Source organism: Microtus pennsylvanicus, chromosome 17 (assembly GCF_037038515.1).
Source record: "Microtus pennsylvanicus isolate mMicPen1 chromosome 17, mMicPen1.hap1, whole genome shotgun sequence".
Classification (NCBI taxonomy): domain Eukaryota; kingdom Metazoa; phylum Chordata; class Mammalia; order Rodentia; family Cricetidae; genus Microtus; species Microtus pennsylvanicus.
The window spans coordinates 32,354,259-32,375,178 of NC_134595.1; the positions used below are offsets into that span (position 1 = coordinate 32,354,259).

General features: G+C 49.8%; 1 protein-coding gene across 1 annotated transcript in view; it reads right to left on the bottom strand.

The window, feature by feature from the left end:
* The window catches only part of Mroh2a (maestro heat like repeat family member 2A), a 37,956-nt gene extending 24,360 nt beyond the window's left edge, over positions 1 to 13,596 (bottom strand). The window contains exons 1-14 of the mRNA XM_075951719.1: positions 13,512 to 13,596; positions 13,251 to 13,432; positions 12,250 to 12,381; positions 11,934 to 12,096; positions 9,424 to 9,522; positions 8,206 to 8,357; positions 7,570 to 7,713; positions 6,262 to 6,354; positions 6,007 to 6,085; positions 5,792 to 5,905; positions 4,386 to 4,462; positions 3,087 to 3,206; positions 2,708 to 2,818; positions 1,061 to 1,208 (exon numbers count right to left, since the gene is read on the bottom strand). Coding sequence (XP_075807834.1) covers positions 1,061 to 1,208; positions 2,708 to 2,818; positions 3,087 to 3,206; positions 4,386 to 4,462; positions 5,792 to 5,905; positions 6,007 to 6,085; positions 6,262 to 6,354; positions 7,570 to 7,713; positions 8,206 to 8,357; positions 9,424 to 9,522; positions 11,934 to 12,096; positions 12,250 to 12,381; positions 13,251 to 13,432; positions 13,512 to 13,596 — 1,699 coding nt within the window. The remainder of the gene's footprint in view (positions 1 to 1,060; positions 1,209 to 2,707; positions 2,819 to 3,086; positions 3,207 to 4,385; positions 4,463 to 5,791; positions 5,906 to 6,006; positions 6,086 to 6,261; positions 6,355 to 7,569; positions 7,714 to 8,205; positions 8,358 to 9,423; positions 9,523 to 11,933; positions 12,097 to 12,249; positions 12,382 to 13,250; positions 13,433 to 13,511) is intronic.
* Positions 13,597 to 20,920: the final 7,324 nt, after the last annotated feature.

Below are 20,920 nucleotides of genomic sequence, written 5' to 3' on the forward strand. Positions count from 1 at the left end.
AACAAGAGGAACCCCCGGTGAGGATGCCTGGCCAATGTCAAGACATGTTTTCTATCCCCCCAAGGGAGACACCTTTGAAGGTGATTTCCCAGAATTCTTACCATTACCCTCACCCCAGATGAAGACTGGCTCTTCCCAGGGGATTTCTTATGAAGGACATCATTGGCTCCTTCCAGAAAGGAGGGAACTTTTGGCTCATGGATCGGGTCTAGATGATACCTTTTCAGGTTGTGTATGCTTATGTTTGAATGGACATGCCAGGGCAATGTCATAGCTCCTGCTGTACACCTTGGCCTTCCTCCAACTAGCAGTAACTTGATTCCCTACCCTGACTCCCTCCTGTCCAGTCTATTAGCCTTAGGAGCCAGTGAACCCTGAAAAACAGAGCAACAGCATGTAGATGGAAGGAAAAGGGAGGGGCCAGGGCTGGGCTGCCGCAGGTGTGGAGACCCAGGAGAGTCAAGGTTGAAAGACCACAGTGACGTGGGTGGGTCGCTTAAGCGTCTCACCTTGAACTCAGACAACAGGTCGTGCCCTTTGTCATCCTTGATGGGAAAGATCCCCCTAAGTCCCCTACCCCCAGTCATGCCGGAGCCTATGAAGCCCCAGGGCTAGGAGAGCAGCCCCTTTGGGACCAGAAGTAGTAGGGAAGGGGGAGAGAAGAGACATGATGTAGATGGACATGGTCCCTTGAGAGCTTGTGTTGACAGTGCCTGCCCCAAGTGGACCACAGTAGGATCAGCTGACAGAAAAATTGGTTGGGATGCTACAGTCGCTCTAGGTGACTCAGAGGAGCTGAGTAGGGTAAAGTCCCATAAAGGCCACAGCTAGAGCTAGGTTCAGGAGCCCCCTCCTTGCCCCTGCCCAGGGAGAGAGCTGGGGATCTGGGAATATGATGGATGAGCTATCAGGAGGGAGTCTACAAGGTTTGAACCCCTCCCCAGACTTGGCAGACTTCTGGATGTTTCCTGGAGAAGGGGGCTTTGGTTGATAAAGACACTGTGAGACAAGGGATCAATCCACTTGCCCGTTTTGACTAGTTGACCCAGGGTTCACCCACCATGCTTGCTCTTTCCAGCCATTCCAGCCTCCGAGTCTTTGCCATGAATCTGGTTCTCTGCCAGGTTCGTGAGACTGATACAGATGGGGGTCAGGGCCTCTGTGTAATCGGTCTCCATGATGTAACACAGCAGTCTCACCCAGAACTCCTGAGACAGTGAAGAGGGGGGCCAGGATTAGAGATAGCCTATGGCTCCTTCGGTATTGACAAGGCTCCACCCAGGTTAAAATCCTGCAGACTCCCTCCTGGTGTCTGTGGTAGGTTTGGAGCTTACCCAGCCTCTATCCCAAACACTCACCAGCTCAGCCTTCAACTGACTTTCCTGCCCAACCTTGGACTTTTCCAGAGGCATCCAGATGGCACCTGCCAAGTTCTGGTGGCCTCATATCCATTCTATATGCAGTACCTCCTTTGGCCAGGGCCTTCCTCTAGGACCCAGATTCTCTGAATTGCTAACTAGTCAGGTAATCCGGCAGTGCTTGCCAGTTGTGACATTCAGGTTTATTTGTTGACTTGGCTAGGCAAGTGTACCCACTTCTTAAGCCAAATACTAGTCTATCATGATTGTGCCACACAGCTGTGAAAGTCCATGTCACACAGCTGTGAACGTCCACAACCCATCAAGAAGATTGATTGCCCTTGAGTGCAGGCAGTCAAAAGGCCTGAAGAGAACATTTCAGAAAAAGAAGTTTTGCCACAAGTGACAGCTTTCTCTGCTGCCTACAACTCCAACTTGCACCCTCCCTCCAGCTTGTACCCCTCATCTTGCACCCCCAAGTTTGCACCCTCCAGCTTGCACCCCCAGATTGCACCCTCCAGCTTGTACCTCCCAGCTTGCATCCCCCAGCTTGCACCCTCCCTCCAGCTTGCATCTCCCAGCTTGCACCCTCCCTCCAGCTTGCATCCTCCAGCTTGCACCCCCCAGCTTGCACCCCCAGCTTGCACCCTCCAACTTTTACCCCTCATCTTGCACCCCCAAGTTTGCACCCTCAAGCTGGCAGCCTCCAGGTTGCAGCCTCCCTCCAGGTTGCACCCCTCAGCTTGCACCCCCAGATTGCACCCTCCAGCTTGCATACCCCAGCTTGCACCCTCCCTCCAGCTTTTACCCCCCATCTTGCACCCCCAAGTTTGCACCCTCAAGCTGGCAGCCTCCAGGTTGCAGCTTCCCTCCAGGTTGCAGCCTGTAGCTTGCAACCTCCATCTTATACCTTCCAGCTTACAGCCTCTAGCTCACATCCCCAGCCATCACTAGACAGGAAGCATCCCAACTATGGCTTTACTTTATGGACAATCACGCATTCCTTTCTTGATGCTGTCATATTTTCCACCTGCAGTGTTGCTGTGTCTCATCTATTGCAGATAAAATCTGGTACACTTATTTCTCCTGTAACCTGGGAGGTCATATCTAGTCTTCCTAGTTGAACTCACTGAACTGGAGAATGTCTCCCAAAGGCATTTTGAAACAGTGGGCATACTTCAGGCAAAAAGGCAAGTGCTATGTACTGAGACCTACTGTGTGCCAGCCACTGCGCTAGCCACTGGGGGTTCAGAGATAGAGTATAGCTAGGTTCTTCTACCAGCCTTCAAAATGTGGTCAGGAGCTATCATCATGACTGTGGTAGCCCACTGGCTGGGGCATGAACTCACGTTAGTCATGCCACTGATAGACGAAGTTATGATCTTCACGGTATCCATGGTGACTTTGTGGACCATCTTCTCTTCCAAGTCCCTCTGATAAAAGCATTCCCGGCGGTTGGTCTAGAAGACAGAACCAAGACATTCCTGCAGGTGGGGGCATGGTCGGGGGCGTGGTCTCAGACGTAGTCTGCTTTGCTCCCCAGTCCAGACACTGAGTCCTAGGATGTTGAGGTCTGTGCCTGGGCCTCACTCCTGGGAGACAGCACAACCCTGGTCCATACCTGCGGGATAACTATGAGCCTACATGGGTCCAAACAGGTCCTCAGCGAGGTGTTCTTTGCTCAGCATTTGCTGCTGTCCTGAGGGACTGAGGGTTGGGGCCACTCACCAGCTTGTAGGTAGATAAGGTGAGCTGTACGGACACGTATTTCAGTCCCCAGCCTTTGATCTTTTCCTGGAAGCCTGACAGGACCAGCTGGCCAATGATTCGTAGAATTGCCATCCGGACCTGGGGGGGACAGGGCGGGCACTGCTGGGGAAGGCCAGGCTTCAGCATGGAGATCCGCATCGGGTATTCTTGTGGCACAAGGTGCCTGGGAACTGTGGGTGCACGTGACTGGGAGGGATTTCAGGGGATGGATGGTTACTAGCCATTCTGGCCATCACCCCTTTCTTCATGGTGGAACATCCTTCTGCGGTTCACTCACGGGAGTGCCTGCCTCAGCTGGGCCCTTCATAGACTGATGTAGGAGGGTCTTCTGTTTTGTGTTGATTTCATTGGTTAATAAAGAAACTGCCTTGGCCCTTTGATAGGACAGAAAATTAGGTAGGCGGAGTAAACAGAACGGAATGCTGGGAGGAAGGGAAGTTAGGCAGACGCCACGCCTCTCCTCTCCAGGTCAGACGCGATGGAGTCAGCTGCCAGGTCAGATATGCTGAATCTTTCCCGGTAAGCCACCACCTCGTGGTGCTACACAGATTATTAGAAATGGGTTAGTCAAGATGTGAGAGTTAGCCAAGAAGAGGCTGAAACTAATGGGCCAGGCAGTATTTAAATGAATACAATTTGTGTGTTGTTATTTTGGGGCATAAGCTAGCCAGGCGGCCAGGAGCTGGATGGCAGGAACGCAGCCCGCCACTCCTTCTACAGTAGACATCTTCATCCCATACTCACATTGGTTACTTAGTCTTAGCAGCCTTGGTTGGGAAACCTATTTTTTTGCTCTGGGCGGGGCACAAAACAAGTAGTTTTTCTTGTGTCTGAGCAACATCCCAGAGTTCAAAGATAGCTCTGTTTCAATCTAGTCCCAACATGCCCTGCCCCATGTTCCTTAGTGCCTTTGTGACCATTCCCTCCCTGGTACTGCTTTCCCAGTGAGAGCAGCACTCCGAGCTAGCCATGGACCACAACATTAGCTAGCTGAGAGGATACTGGGAAGCATGTTCCGCACATACTTTTCTCACAAGCAGTAAAGGCTACTAGACAAACCCTGTGTGCCTTAGGACCTTTCCTCCTTGCAAAGCAGAGGCCACACATACTGCTTGGGAAATCCCTGGTCACAGAGAAGGAGCATCTCGGTGACAGACCCGCAGCTCTCCCTGTCTCATCTTTGCCTCGTCTCTACTCCAGACTCTTCCATCTGAGGTGTCCGCCCCTTGGCCCTCGCTACTCTGACAGGGTTATTACCTTGGACCGAGTGTCTGAAAGGGTGTTCTTGACAACACGGATGGCCAGGTAGATGGTCTTAATGTTCATTTTTGGGTCTGAAAGAGAAAGACCGGCCTGGGGGGTTATGGCTCAGGAAGACACCAGGCAGCCTGTCCCTGACGCATCATGTTCAATTCCCTCTCACAGACTACAGACTCGGAGTCACTTCCTTAGGACCCTCGCTGGTAGGTTCTCCCTGAGCACAGCCTTCTCTCCCAGAACCACATTCATACCCATGCACGGCCAGGTGGAAGGCAGAGGTTCATGCCCTATGTCTTCCTCTATCACCCCCGCCCCCCGCACCTTGTTTCTGAGAGAGCATCTCTCACTGAACTTTGAGTTCAGTTCAGCTAAGCTGGCTGACTAATGAGTTCCAGGGATCCTCTTGTTTGTGGCCCCCACTCCCAGTGTGGGTTATAGACATAACCTCCTAAGCCAGCTCTTTACAGGGGGTGTTGGGGATCTGAACGCAGGTAGTTGATCCCTGGATGACAAACACCTTACCCGTGGAGTCATCACCCCAGCCTCGGTCTGGGCTACTTTAGTACATTGCTTTGGTGCAATGCTTTAATGAGTATCTTGGTCCAGTTATTTTGGGGTAATTATTGCCTTGAGACAATTACCAAAAAGATTGTTAAACCCAAGATTTGGTCCCTACCCAACAAAGCATCCAGAATCGTTTAGCAATTTGAACCCACCCATGAAGTGTGAGGAACTGGTTTCTTGTGGCCCCTGGTTAGTAGCAAGCAAAGAACAGCTCACGGGCTAAATCCAAGCCCCCCAATTTGTGTAATAATGCTTTGTTTGGTTATTTTATTTTTATTTTATGTGTGTGAGCATTTTGCCTGAATGAATGTCTGCACAAAGTATATACCTGGTGCCTGCAAAGGTCAGAAGAGGATGCTGAGGGTAAAAGTTAAGTCCGTGGACTTGGAGTTATGCCTGTAAGGTTGACCCTCCAATAGAACTGGAGGTCAATAGTAGGATTCAGATTCAAGCTGACTGTGACAATCAGGCAGAGGTATGGAAGGGCCACAGTGATGGTTCAATCCAAGGTTAAGAAATAAGAAGCGCCGGGCGATGGTGGCGCACGCCTTTAATCCCAGCACTCGGGAGGCAGAGGCAGGTGGATCTCTGTGAGTTCGAGACCAGCCTGGTCTACAGAGCTAGTTCCAGGACAGGCTCCAAAGCCACAGAGAAACCCTGTCTCGAAAAACCAAAAAAAAAAAAAAGAAAGAAAGAAATAAGAAGCAATCAAGAGACTTGGCCCACCCAACAGTGACTACCAAAACAGGGCGGCGAGCCAATGTCGCAGATAGGAATGCCACTACCTCTCCCCCTATACTCTGCCCATGGCGCCTGCCCAGCCCCTCCAGCCAGCTCACCATCTGCGCTCACCACCGCCCTGATCAAAGCCAGTGTCCCCACGCGGACAGCTTCCTTGCTCATCTCCACCTGGCTGAAGAAGAACTTCATCAATTCCTTGGGGTAGGAGCGGGCTGTGGGGGCAGAAGGAGCACTCGGTCAGGGCTGACAGGTTCTGCCTCGATTCCTGCACTCAGCAAGGGGCTGGGCCGCACCAGGTCCCGGCAGACCTCACCCAGGGCTACGAAGCAGTGCACGATCTCCATCAGGTTCTGACTGCTGAACTGCTGCTGAACTGGGGCTTTGGTGCACACCTAGGGAGCGGTGTGCAGGGAGAGTTAGGAATTTGCAGGGCATGGGCCACATGGGCAGTCCAGCCCGATATACCTGCATGCGGGCAGAATGAAGTGTGTGTGGGGGGTGGGGGTGGGACCATATCCCAAGGCAGTTTCCTGATGACTGTCTTGGAGGTTGCCTTCACTGACCTCACCTGGACATGCAACTCTGTGAAAATGGGGTGTAGCAGCATCGGAGGGATGGGGGTGTTGGTGGTGACTGATGCTTCTAGAATCTGCCTCAAGATCTGCGAAAGGGATGGGCAGAAGGCTTCAAGTGACTGCTCCATTCTGGTTGCTTGCTACTCAGCCGGCCACTGAGTTATGGTCCAGCTTCCCCAGTCCCACCCCAGTCCCACTTCAGATGACTGGACTTAGAAACTTAGTTTCTACCGGATGGACTGGATCCAACCCTACATCCCCACCAGCCTTGGATGACTCCTGTGCCCAATAACCATTGAGAGGGCACGCTGGGCCACTAAGAAGGCATTCGAGGCTCTTTCAGCCTCTCTTGTTTACTGTGGCGCATGTGCGAATATGAGTCTATTCTTCATCCGCCGCGGTATCTACAGTGGTTCCCTAGATCACTCCTGCTTATTTCTGCTCCTTGTTTTTTTTTTAATATTTATTTATTTATTATGTATACAATATTCTGTCTGTGTGTATGTCTGCAGGCCAGAAGAGGGCACCAGATCTCATTACAGATGGTTTTGAGCCACCATGTGGTTACTGGGAATTGAACTCAGGACCTTTGGAAGAACAGGCAATGCTCTTAACCACTGAGCCATCTCTCCAGCCCTCTGCTCCTTGTTTTTACAAGGAAAGGCCTATGACCTGCCCATTCATCAGCCCAGGCCAGGCCTCCACTCAGAACCTGCAAGATCTCCACTTCACATGTGTCAGAGGCTGTGGAGACTCCAAAACCCTTCCCACCTGGAACTCTAGGTTTAAGCCCTTTAACTTAGAAATAAAGTCTCGCCGGGGCGGTGGTGGTGCACGCCTTTAATCCTAGCACTCAGAAGGCAGAGGCAGGAAGATCTCTGTGAGCTTGAGGCCAGCCTGGTCTACAAGAGCTAGTTCCAAGACAGGCCCCAAAGCTACAGAGAAACCCTGTCTTGAAAAACTGAAAGAGAAACAAAAGAAAAAAGGAAGAAAGGAAGGAAGGAAGGAAGGAAGGAAGGAAGGAAGGAAGGAAGGAAGGAAGGAAGGAAGGAAGTCTCTTTGGGTATAACTGCTTAAGGGGCTAAATGACCCAAGGTTCTTAGTTACAGTAACCCTAAAAATCTAAAGGAAAGCCATGCCCACCCCCATGGCTTCCTGAACCCTTTGAGATTCTTCCACCTGAAATGACAGATTATTTTCAATAGTCTCAGGTTCCCCAGTGTCATGTAGAGCATGGACATTAGGTCTGCTGGTACCCTGTGGACTCTTGAGGATCAGAGGTTCTTGAGTCTGGCCCTCACCTGTGTGATAAAGAGGGCCTCCAGGCTTCCCTGAAACTCGGCCAGCAGCAGGGGGATGTAATCGTACACCTGTTCCCGCAGGTCATCATTGGGCAGGAGAAGGCTCAGCATGGGCTTCAGAGACTTGATGACTGCCAGTTTCACCTGCATAGAAGTGAGGTCAGCGAGGCGCAGCAAGGCCAGGATCTTAGCCACTCAATACTCTCTGGCATCATATAGTGCCCAGGCCTCACCTTAAAGCCCCAGTGGGGCCAGACTATCAAGATGTGAGCCCCATTCATAAGCCAATTGTTCTTGGGCAGGTGCTAAACCTTTTGGTGCCTCACTTCCCTTGTTTGTAAATAGTCCTACCTCTTAGAGTTGGTATGAACACGATGTTCATAGACATGACATCCTAAGATTACCTGGAAAGGAGCAAGTACCCTCAAGTCTCAAGACCCCACCTGAAAGCTCTCTATGGGTTGTTGCGACGGTCCAGCCCTTAGAGCAATCCTCCGGGGTTCACTCCATCCAGCATCCCCGGAGTTCCAGGGTCTCTGGTGGTCCAGGAATGAAGCTGAACCCAGAAGCCCTGCAGCACCTTGTGGGGAACACAACCCAGGGAATGCAGGGACCTCTGAGCATAGCAAGTCTCACCTCGACGTCCTGGTGACGCAGCCACACTGTCACGAAGTATCGGTACATCGGGAAGAGCTTCACAGCAAACTGGTCCTCGGTCATCACGGGGTACAGACTGTCCTCCAGATGCCTCAGGTAAAACTGCACTGTCTCACAGAATGTCTCCATGGCTGCCGGCAGCAGGACAGGTAGGTAGGACCAGAGGGGTTGGAGTTGGAGTCACTTCTTCCTTATGAACCTCTTTGGGTTACTTAGCCCCCTCCTCTCTGCTCTGTTTACCCTACACAGCCTCCTGACTCCGTACGTCCATGTGAACACAGAGGCATATCTAGGCCCTTCCTCTTGGGGCTGAAGAATCAGCATGGGGCCACAACCTGGTGATTTCAATAAGAGCAGTGGCAAACACACAGACCTTCTCTCAGGCAACAGGGGGTTGAGGCCCAAACTAGTGTCAGATAACCAAATCCCAAGGGCAGATGATCAGAGGTAAATAGCCTGCCTCCAAAGACCTTGCTGAGTCAAGCCCAGCAGGGGACGTACTCCCTGCCATGTTTCCCCACTACAACCATCTGTCACCTCACTCTTCTCTGAAGGGCTGAAGTGCAGAGTCACAGATATAACCATGGTCTTCTAAAGTGTACCTACATGCCTCAGCCACTTGCCTGCAAGGTATCCCACAGACTATCCTGGTTAGCTTTTGTTTTTGTTTTTGTTTTTGTTTTTTATTAACTTAACACAAACTGGCGTCATCTGGGAAGAGGGTACCTCAATTGATAAAATGCCTCCATCAGATTGGCCTATAAGCAAGCGTGGTGGTGGCAGGGGGGGGGGGGTGTCTTTTTCTTGATTAACAACTGATATGGGAGAGCCCAGCCCACTGTCGGAACTGTTACCCTGGGGCAGGTGGTCCTTAGTTGTATAAGAAAGCAGGCTGAACAATTCATGGAAAATAAGCCAATAAGTGGTCTTCCTCTACAGCCTCTACTTCAGTTTCTGCCTCTGCCCTCCTGCCCTGACTTCCCTTCACAATGGACAGCAAGCTGTAAGCCGAAATAAACCCTTTTGTCCCCAAAGGGCCTTTAGCCAGTGTTCCTCATAGCAACAGAAACTCTGACTAAAGTAGGAGGCTGAGCAACTGCTGGGTTCGGAACCAACACACCTCTCATTCAACAAAGCCTCTTCCCATTCCTCACCGCCTTTCTCCCTCTGACCCATGGGCCCAAAGGGGACACGCACCGCTACAGATGACCTGGCGCATCTTGGCCTCGTTGGCAAGTCTCAGCATGGTGAATATGGTAGCCAAGGTGATGCCCATGTACGGCATGAACTCAAACACTGTAGGACATTGAGAAGTCACAGGGAAAGGGTGAGAGGGGAGAAGGCAGAGGATGGCCTGCCACCTACTTCCGGTAGATTCTACACTCTACCAGGAATCCTGCCATGGCTGAGAGGGCAGGAAATAGGCTGAGGGCAGTCGTGATTAAAGAGAATGAATTTAGAACAAGAGAAGGGGAAAGGCATGAGAGGAGAAGCAGGGAAGAGTGGAGGGACAGAGGAGGAGACAGAGAGTCACAGGACAGAGGAAGGTAGATAGAGAAAGAAAGGGAGAGCCCTAGCCAGGGAGCATGCCTGTTTCACGGGCCTATGTCTACTATGAAGAGCAAGTTTCTCTATTCTTGGATGGATGATAGCAGATGTTGTGGGGACCCATGGAGGAATAGAGCAGACAGGACTCACAGACACGGAGAGAATCCCATGGTGGACCCCAGAGTCTAGACCCATCACTCCAAACCTGGCCCCTTCCCTCAAGATAGAGCAGTCTTCCACGCTTCCTCAGATTCTATACTAAAATCATGTTTAGATAATTAACTAATGATCTACTGGTCTCCCTGGCTGGGTCCCGCTTTCCAGGTCTTTCAGTGTTAGTAGCTATAGACCTAGGTCCTCCTGTCCTAGGCCACCCTGTTGCAACCTCCTTTACTCCTCAGCTCCCAGCCAGGCTTCCATCCCCAGCAGGCCAGGCCGTGTTTCTCCCTTCTTCAACTGTTCCCTCTAAAGCTTTGGACGTGTGGTACCTTGGTCTCCTCTGGACTACAGGTGGCTCTGGTTTCAGTGGTTTGACTTCACTGATGCAAAGCTATCTGTCCTCAGTAGAGGCCCTGTTTCCATCTCTGAGGTTGGACTTTTCGCTATACTGACACGATGCGGACACCTCTCTTTCACAGCCCTGAGCAGCCCACCCCTACAGAGAAAGACTAAGCTCAGTCCACTGTGTGGTTAAGCCAGGATGTTGGTGCATCAAATGGGTTCAGTGCATCTTAACGAAGTGTGTTTTCATTTTCCCATGGGTCCATCCGAATGTAGTGCTATTGTAAATTGAGGAGCATCAGTACTGCTTTCTCCCAGGTCCCTGATTCCACCCTGGGGTGCTCTTGGGATGCCTCCTAAGACACCGCTACAATAGGGCTTCCCCAGACTGGGTTCTTCTTATTCTCTGAGTGATTGCTTTGAAACCCACCTGCAAGTCAAGGCCATAGAAAGGTCACAGCCAGACCTAACCTCTGACCTCTTCACACAGAAATCCTATTTTCTCCTGGCCTCTCTGTTGACTGCTCTCAAAACCAGATCCTTGAGCTGGGAGGTGGTGGCGCATGCCTTTAATCCCAGCACTTGGGAGGTGGAGGCAGGCGGATCTCTGTGAGTTCGAGGCCAGCCTGGTCTACAAGAGCTAGTTCTAGGACAGGCTCCAAAGCTACAGAGAAACCCTGTCTCGAAACACCAAAAAGCAAAACAATACAAAAAACAGATCCTTCCTCTGAACACTCAAACTCGCTCCCTGTATTTCCAGTCTCAGGAGTGATTCTCCACACCTCACTGCCCGATCCCGTCACGCCTCCGTTCAGAGCAGCAGCAAGTCCCCTCAAGCAGGGCCTACTCACAGCTGTCCACTACCCAGCCCAAGGACCGCCCTCTCCCACACTGGGTATCTCCTATCTTTTTTCAGTCTACACAGTGGTCATAGCTGTCTCCCTGGAACCCAAATTCCACCTGGCAACTGCAATGTAGAAAGCTTTGCTAGTTTACTGTGTCTTCAGTGAAGCCTAGCATCCTGGGGATACTGATTCAGCCTGTGTCCCTCACTTAATGCCCATATTCTCACTCCGCCCCTCTTCATTCTTCAAGTTCTTCCTGCCCCGTGTCCTTTGCACACGGTGTTCACACAAGTTCTCTTCCATCATGTTCTCCATGGCTTTTCTCCCATCTTTCAGTCTCAGCTAGACAATGGCCATCTTACTAAGAGCCCTCCCCTCTGCTGGTCTCAACCGGTCAACTTGGCTGTCCTCGTCATAGCTGTCATCTCATAAACATTTGTTTTCTGGCTTCCTTGGTCATACAGGAACCACACGTGGTTTCCTCATCTCTGGGACCTGGCACCTGGGCCAAGAGCTCAGCGTGTTTTTATAGGTGGAAAGATGGAGAAGAAAGAGAGGTGGAAAGACAGAGAAGTGTGTGTGTGTGTGTAGACGTAAAGGGGAAGGGAGGAGAAGAGAGTGAGAGAACAAGGCAAAAGCCAATGAGAGGCACAGAAATGGAATCTTGAGGTGAGAACCAGACAGAGAGCGGAGTCACGGAGAAAGAGACACAGAAGGGGCGGATCCAGAAACAGAGATAAACTGAGGAACGGAGAGCAAGAAGGGGCCCTAGGCCAACCCCAAACAGGCCCGGTAGAGATCTCAGATCCTTACCATTGCCGTTGGCCAGCTTGGCCAAGGTGACAATGACGAACTCATCAGTGAGGTTGAGGGGCTTGAGATGATGCTGCAGTTCATACATGACCAAGCTGAAGTGGTTTCGGGACAAAGCCACCAGAGTCTCACTGGCCACCTCCGCTGTCTCGAAATCCTTCACCTGCAAGGGGACAAGAAAGACACCACTACCACCCTCCTGGCTCCGTTAGGCTCAGTCTGCCTCAGTCCCATGAGACAGCCTGGGCCAGGCTTAGCCGCAGTCCCGCTCCTGGGCCTGCGGAAGGAAGGTCCCGTAGAATGCAGGCCCCACTACCTCTGTGATATCCCTCATCTGCTTGGAGGCGATGGCCACCAGCCTTTGTATGCAGCGCTCCTCCATCTCCCCTTCCTGCTGGATGATCTCTTGCAGGATGTTGTAGACGTTCACCTTGCGCTGGGTAGAAATCTGGGAAAAAAACATGGTGGGCGGTGGTAGGGGCGGTGCCTTCCACCCAGCACCACCAGTCTCCTCCCTTCCCAGTCTCTCCTCCCTTCTTCCGGCTACCTAGGGAAAGGGGACTCCCACTCTCCAGCCATCATGTCTCAGACCCCCACTCCTCCATCTCCAGTCCTTCCCAGTTCTACCCACTCATCTAACACTCGCTGTCCCCAGGACCTGCAAATTGTTTCTCTTGTCTCAGTCAATATTCAGCCAGGCAGGTGTCATATAGTCAACACACAATGTTCTTCACATACCAGATGCTGTCAGGCTTGAGCGACCAAGAGGCAGGCTCCCCCTGCCCTTTGTCCTGGCCAAGGACTCAAGACAGATGGGGCCCTAACCCAAATGGACTGGGTCTGTTTGGAGAAACTGGTGCTCCTCACTCCCCGCCCTCCTTGCTCTCCATAGAAGAAAAACCATGAAGATAGTGTCAGACAGCAGTCAGCAAGCCAGGAAGAGCCTCAGCAGAAGCCTGATCTGAGAGCACCTTGGCTACACCTTCTAGGATGCAGAACTGAGAGGAAATCCATTTCTGGTGTTTCAGCCTCACAGATTATGGTCCTCTGTCATGGAACCTCAACAGGCCACAACACCAGCTAATCCAGAGACAAGTGTTCCCAGCCACACCAGACACAGAGATGCCTCCCAAACATGAAATCCCTAACCCCAACTGGCCCTGAGGAATGAGTACCTCTTTTGCCAACCATCTCTGCTTATTGGCCCCTAACACTGTGTCCACGGTTGTCAAAAAGGTGTGCTGAAGGGTAGGTGGGCTCCCAGGCATCTAAAGCCATCTGATCTACGGAGAGATGTGAAGGGGAGGGTGTCCTTACCTCTGGCACCTGCAGGCAGCGGATGAGAGCATTCATCACCATACAGGGATCAGTGGTAGCCTTCTCTGTGATTATGACTGAAGCCAGGGTCTTGCGCATGTCCAGGCCTGGCTCTGTGGTGTCTGTCTTTGCTGATTCACTGTCCATGATGTTCAGGAGGTTGGTGACTTGGAAGAATGTACCTGATACAAAGATGGTGGAGGTGCGGTGTTGAGTGGCCAAGAGGGACCAGGGACATGGTGATGTTATTGACTTCCTTACCATCATCCTCTGGCTCCAGAGGTTCAAGAAGATGCTCTGCTTCCTCCAACACATCTTCATTCAGCTCAGTGGCTGCTTCTTCCATGTCTCCTCAAGCTCCTTCGGGATGGATGAGATAAATAAATACTCAGCCTAGCGATACTCCCTTAGATCACCTCCCAGGAGTTCATAGGCTTTTATGAAATTCTCCCTTCAATGTGGGCAGCACCTGTGGCTCCATTTAAACCAGCGTAATAAAGCAAAGAGAACAGGATATGCCATCTTGACTGGGTTATATTAGATGCAATGTTTTTAGGACTCCCCCCCCCCGAACTGGTTGCATTGTTAGCAAAGGTGATGGGACTTGACCTCCAGGGTCACATTATTTGCATGGGACCCTTCACAGATTAGGAAAAGATACTCTGCCATCACTGAAAGGCAAGAGCTGGCATGCATGCTCCCTTTAGGATAAAATTGGGGTTACCAGTCCTGCAACTAGAGGAACTGAATCCTGACAACGATCCCATGCACTGGGAAGAGGCCCTTATACTCCAGAAAGGAAAGCAGCCTTGCCAACAGCTTGGCTGTAACCTCTAAAAGCATGAGCAGTGGACCTAGGCAAGTCCCACCCAGATTCCTGCCCACATGGAAGCTGAGATATTTGTGGGTACTCTTTCAATCCATTAAGTGGGTTATACTTCATCACACAGCAATAAATCAATTAATATACTTGGAAAAGAAGGGACCCTCCCCCTTCTCTAGATATTAGAAATTGGGGCTACAGAACTCAGTCTGCTCACTAACTTCAAGGGCTGCTCAACACCCACAATTTCTTAACGAGTGACAAGACAGCATAGATGTCCAAGACGAAGGCCAAAAGTTCTCATATCCTCCATCCTCGGGCTCCAGTTCCTCAACCTTCACCCCAGAATAGCTCTTTAGAGGATTCCCAGGACCTAAAAGCTGGCCTTGTCTCGAAGTCCTCTTCTGGGTAGAACAAAAACGTTGGCTGAGGAAGATTACCGCTCTGTGTCTAATATGCACCAATGAAAATATGACCAGCGACGACAGAACCAGCTGCCCACTGCAGAGTGTCAGGCTCCTTCATGGTAATCCTCACGAGGAACAGGACTCGTGGCAGGACAGGAAGTTTCTTTAGAACCATCACCGTTAGATCCCAGACCCTTGGAACTTTGAGGTCCAACTGCCTCCCTGGGGCCCCGCCAACCAGAGCTTTGGGGACACTGTCCTGAAATCAAAGCTCCACGTCAAGTTGCCATTAAATATTTCTGTACCCAGAGGTGTGCACTGATGGATGGTGGCCTGTTTGGGAAAAGGGGAATCGTTAGTGGGGGTTTCAACTGAGTACCAAAGGGACGGTGGTGGAGCCCATATAGAAAGGTGAGTCAGGGCAGCTGGAAGGGAGAGAAAAGGTGTGACTGTGGGGAAAGAACTTGTTTTTCATTAGTAGGACTGGTCAAGGCTAGGCGAGCAGGTGTTGTTCTCATAGCTGGAACACGGGCCAGGTGAGGAGTTGTGTTTTCATGACTGGACCACAGACCATGTGAAAAGGTGTGTTCTCATGACTGAACCACAAACCAGGCAAGGAGGTATGTTCTCATGACTGGACCACAGACCATGTGAGAAGGTGTGTTCTCGTGACTGGACCACAGACCAGGTGAAGAGATGTGTTCTCATGACTGGACCACAGACCACATGAGGATGTATGTTCTCATGACTGGACCACAGACCATGTGAGAAGATGTGTTCTCGTGACTGGACCACAGACCAGGTGAAGAGATGTGTTCTCACTGGGAGAATCTCAGAAGATAAGGAACTCCAAAGACCTAGAAGAATAGGTATTCTTCCCTAAAACTAGCGGACCTCAAAACATCTCCCTGTTACCTGTAGCTAAGAGAGTTTGTCAAGATCAGTGGTTTGTACAGTGACGAGAATTCACGCATTTCAGGTCAATAGAATAAGATGCAAAGTCATATTGACCCAAGGTTCCTTCATTACAATTCCAGCTTGAGCCTGCTCATCTTGCCAAATGGAAGTTTGTACTAGTTATATGGTCATGTTGTTGTTTTGTTCTGTTCTGGTTTTTGTCAGTCTGACACAGGCTAGGGTCATCTGGAAAATGGGAACCTCGGTTGAGGAAATACTTAAGCCTGTCTGTGGGAAATTATCTTTTTTTTTAATATTTAAAAAATATTTATGTGTATGGATGTTTTGCCTGAATATTAAATCTGTGCAACATATGAGAGCCTGGAGGGCACTGGATCACTTGGAACTAGAGTTATAGAGTTATAGATGACTGTGAGCCACCATGTAGGTGCTGAGAATTGAACCCAAGTCCTCTGCAAGAGTAATCGGTGCCCTTAATATTTAAGCCATGTCCCCATTGCTGGGGACATTTCTTGATAAGTGATTATGTTAGAGGGCCTAGCCCACTGTGAGCAATGCCACCCCTAGAAAAGTGGTCCTGGGTTATATGAAAAAAACAGACTGAGAAAGCCACGTGAGCAAGCCAGGAAGCAGCATTCCTCCATGGCCTCTGCTTTAGCTCCTGCCTCTGGGCTCCTGCCTTGGCTTCCCTTAACTGACTGTGATCAGGATGTGTAAGCCAAATAAACTCTTCTCGTCCCAAGCGGCTTTTGTCCGTGATGTTTATCGTAACATTAGGAAGCAAACCAGTAGAGAGTTCTGAACCTCTCCTTGCTAACTTCTCATACCAGGAAACACCTGACTCCTCATCCATCCCAACTCTACTCCATGTGGTTTAAGGGGTTAAAAATGAATTCCAGGCTGGAGAGATGCTCAGTGAGTAGAAGTGCTTGCTGTATAAGAATAAGGGCCCAGCACCCATAAAAAGCCAGGCATGACTGTGTGTGTGTTTGTAACTTCAGAACTGGGAGATGGTCGCTCTTGGGAGTTTGGTGGCTGGCCAGCCTAGCTCGAACAGGTTCAGTGAGAGTCCCTGTCTCAAGGAAATAAGGTAAAAAGTGACAGAGCAGGGCATCCAGTGTCCTCTTCTGGCCTGCTCACACATGTGCACAGGTGTGCACATCCGGTCACACATGTATCCACACACATGAAACATTAGAATGATTCATCAAACACATCTTTCACATAGAATCCCTACACTGTCCCTCATTCTGGTCTTTGAAGACACGTTAATCAACACAAACAAGACAATTCTTCCTTACCCTTCTCGTCACCCCCCGTCGTGGTGGAGTATGAACTGGAGAAGGCTGCTCCGATATGGGATATGGGATTAAGCCAATAACACACTGGGTGCTTAGGATCCCAGGGAAGCACAAAAACCATGTTGTAGATTGATATACTTCAGTTAACAAGAACAGTTAGCCGGAAGTGGAACCATCAAAGCGAAAAAACAAGTTTAGTACATTTTGAGACCTTCCCAGAACTATGGACATTGATGGATTAGGCCTTTGTTTTAGTTTTGGCAGGTGGTGCTGAGTATGTGCCAAGTCTAACAGCCTGAATGGTACATCAATCAAGTCAGTTATGCTAAGGTCTGGACCTAAGATGGTCTGTGGTCCTGTTACATTTCCCACTGGTCTTAAGGAATGAGTCAAGTCATGGACTCATCCTGTTTTAGTTTAAGATGCAGGGCCTCACTGTTAATCCAATCTGAATAAGAATTAAAGGCCCAGCTAGAGCTGATAACAGAGTAGTTATCCAAGAGGGACCAAGAGACTGATACCAATTATTTCCCCAACCATGGCAAGATTTTCTCCAATGACTTCTGATCATTTAGCATAGAAACAACAGATCTTTCCCCCAAAGCCATACATAGTATTCTTTTGTTAGTTAGTTAGTTTGTTTTTTGAGACAGGGTTTCTTTATATAACAGTTCTGGCTGTCCTGGAACTCACCTTGTAGACCAGGCTGGCCTCAAACTCATTGAGATCCACCTGTCTCTGCCTCATGAGTGCTGGGATTAAAGGCATGTGCCACCACCACCCGGCCATAATGCCAATTCTTGCAATGGAAACTCAGTTGTTTTCTGGCAACCAGGGGGCCCAGTCACAGGGCAGGTAGAGAATTGTAAACTCTGTGTTTCTATCTCAAAAGATAAATTCTCCTATCTTTTCTTTTCTCCATATAACCAGACACTTAAAGTAGGTATCAGTAAGTAAAGATCAAGATGGGTTACTAGTCTGTAGTCACACCTTTCCTGTATTTGTCTCCCTCAGCTCCCAGGTCCGGGCCTGAGGGCCGTGGGGGTTGGACCATAACCCTGTATTCATACCAAAACCAAGTCTCAGGAGGAAAAGGTAGAGGGGCAGGGAGTGGAAGGGGCTGGGGCCCAATGAAGCCTTCATGTCAATGGGTTAACAGTCTGGAAACATCCCATTTGGCAGCAGCATCTGTGGCTTTCTCTTTCTTGACCTGGGTGAGGTGGATCCATGGTGTAATGCCAGCAATTTTTGCTGCCTTAGGAGTGGAAAGAATGACCGTGTAGAGTTCTTTCCAAGTTGGTTTCGGTGCCCCTTTGGCTCCCTGCCTGACGCAGACAGGGTCACTGAACTGGAACAAGGGGGAAGCTGCTGGTGGACCCGGAGGTCAGCTGGGTCTCTGGAATAATCCAGTAGAATCGCCTTTATGGAAGACTGGAGAGCCCGTGGGGACCCGAGAAATAAATGGTGAGAGAGTTCTGCCCACTATTCATCTCAGCCTGGGGAGTAGTGGAGGATGTCTTCTAAATATAATCTCATAAGGGATAAATCCCTCCCTATATGGGGTACGGTGGGCTGGAGCAAAGCAAACAAGGCCTATTTATCCTTTGGTAGAGTCTAATAGAGTTTTGTTAAAGATATATATATATATATATATATATATATATATATATATATATATATCCTGTTTATCCTTTTTACCTGGCCAGAACTCTGAGGTCTACAGGCACAATGAAATTTTTAATCTATGTTTAAAGCTTTGGCTATTAATTGAGAGGTTATGACTACGAAAACCAGGCATTGTTGGACCCCATAGCTAGGGGGAGGATTCATCAGGGGGCCAGTTCCTGGAGAAGCTTTGTAACCACTGTTTGAGCAGTTTTAGTTCAGGTGGGGAACACTTTTACCCACCTGGACCCTCCCCAAGCGGGCTGGATCTTGGTGAAGTCAGTTTTTCTCAGAGTTCACTGGGGTGTTGGTCTCTCGTTTGGACTCCTTCCTGTTTTGGATTCACTTGAGCACAAACCTGGCATCTGACTGAGACATCCCATGTTCGGCTGTCCCATGTGTAGGTCTAACATACCTTGGTCTGAGCAACTCAGAAAGTTTTCTGGACCCCAGCTGAGTAGCCTGGTGAAGGTCGGTTACCAACATTCCCGCCAGTTGCTTCTGGGAGAATGATCTTTCTCTCTGGGGTCCTCCATTAACCTGTGGATTTGAGCTGTTCGTTTCCTCTTTCCCATGGACTCTCAGGCAGTACCAGGACACATGTCATCAGAATGTCAACATGGCCCACTGGCCTTAGAGCCATTTGTCAAAGGCCAGGTCAGCAGCCCAGCAGTGGAGGCCAGCAACATGTATGGGAAGTTTAATAGCCTCCAGGAGGGCCAAGGCTTTTTAATGTCCTTTTTTTCCAGAGGTAAAAAGCCCTCTTGCTCTATAATTGTGGACATGCCCAGTCCTAAAAGTATGCTGGCTGGTGGTTTATGTATATGGTGTTGGACTTTCCTTTCCCCGCAACTCTCTTAGGGTTTTCATTGCTGTGAAGAGATACTATGACCACGGAAACTCTTATAAAGGAAACCATTTATTTGGGGTGGCTTGCTTATAGTTCAGAGGTTTAGTCCATTATCATCATGGTGGGGCATGGTGACGTGCAGGCAGACGTGGTACTAGAGAAGGAGCTGAGAGTTCTTACATCTTGACCTGCAGGCAGCAAAAAGTTGTCTGAAAACTTGGTGTGGCTTGAGCATCCTCTAACAAAGCCACACCTCCTAATAGTGCCACGCTCTATGAGCTTATGTGGGACAGCTGCATTCCAACTATCGCACGTGAGAATCTGGGTCAGATGAATCAGTTCTGCTCTCTGGGCTGAGGTACCTGGTTTGGGCCCAAATCATTTCGGTTAAAGTGCTGAATGCAGCTCCCATGTACCTGGTTTCATCTTTCATCTCCTAATAGTCATGGATGAGCACCTGTGTCATTAGGCCAGAGGGTTTATTAAACCATCAGCTACCATCATAGCTCTTAGACAGGTTGGCCGTCCTGTGCCTACAGGGTCTGTCTTAGTTAGGGTTTCTGTTGCTGCAACGAAATACCATGACCATAAAGCCAGTTGGGGAGAAAAGGGTTTATTTGGCTTACACTTCCATATTGTTGTTCATTATTAAAGAAAGTCAGGACAGGAACTCAAACAGGGCCAAATCCTGGAGGCAGAAGCTGAGGCAAAGGCCATCTGGTTACTGGCCTGGCTCGTTCTCCATGACTTGCTCAGCCTGCGTTTTTATAGGACCCAGGACCACCAGCCCAGGGATGGCACCACCCACCATGGGCTAGACCCTACTCCTTTGAACACTAATTGAAAAAACCTTACAGCCAGATCTCATGGAGGCATTTCCTCAACTGAGGCCCCTTTGGTTCTGATGACTCAAGCGTGTGCCAAGTTGATGCACAAAACCAGCCAGGACAGAGTCCGGTCATCATAGGGCATTTTCATGGCCCCAAAGTTTTGGTTAAAACTCCCTTTGTCTGGGGGGCTGGAGAGATGGCTCAGTGGTTAAGAGCATTGCCTGCTCTTCCAAAGGTCCTGAGTTCAATTCCCAGCAACCACATGGTGGCTCACAACCGTCTGTAATGAAGTCTGGTGCCCTCTTCTGGCCTGCAGACATACACACAGACATAACATTGTATACATAATAAATAATATTTAAAAATAAATAAATAAATAAAAAACTCCCTTTGTCTGGAAATTCTAGGACTGGAGAAGTCAGGGATGTTTTTAAAGCCTCAAATGCCTTTTGTTTAGTCTCAGTCCAGACTAGGGGATCCAAGTCCTCCTTTTTGCTGGTGCATAAAGACACTGTTGTTTTTACAAACTCTGGTATCCAGAGGCAGCAATATCCAGCTGCACGTAGGAACTCTCGAATCTGTCTCTTAGTCTTCACAGTTGGGATCTGAAGGACGGCGCAATCCTACTCTGAGACAGTCTGCTGTTGCCCCCCTTCAGCTGGCAGCCGAGATAGGTAGCCTTCTACAAAGTTGGGCTTTCTTAGCTGACATTTTGTAGCCCAAGATCTGTACCTCCTGCAGAAGTCTCTCTGTGGCCCCTTTATAATCTGTTTTTCCCTGAAGCCTCTGACAGAAGGGAAGGAAGTCTGCATTTAGTGTCTTTATATCCTGGGGGGCAACCTGGTCCAGGTATGTTGCCCTCTAGAACATCCCACT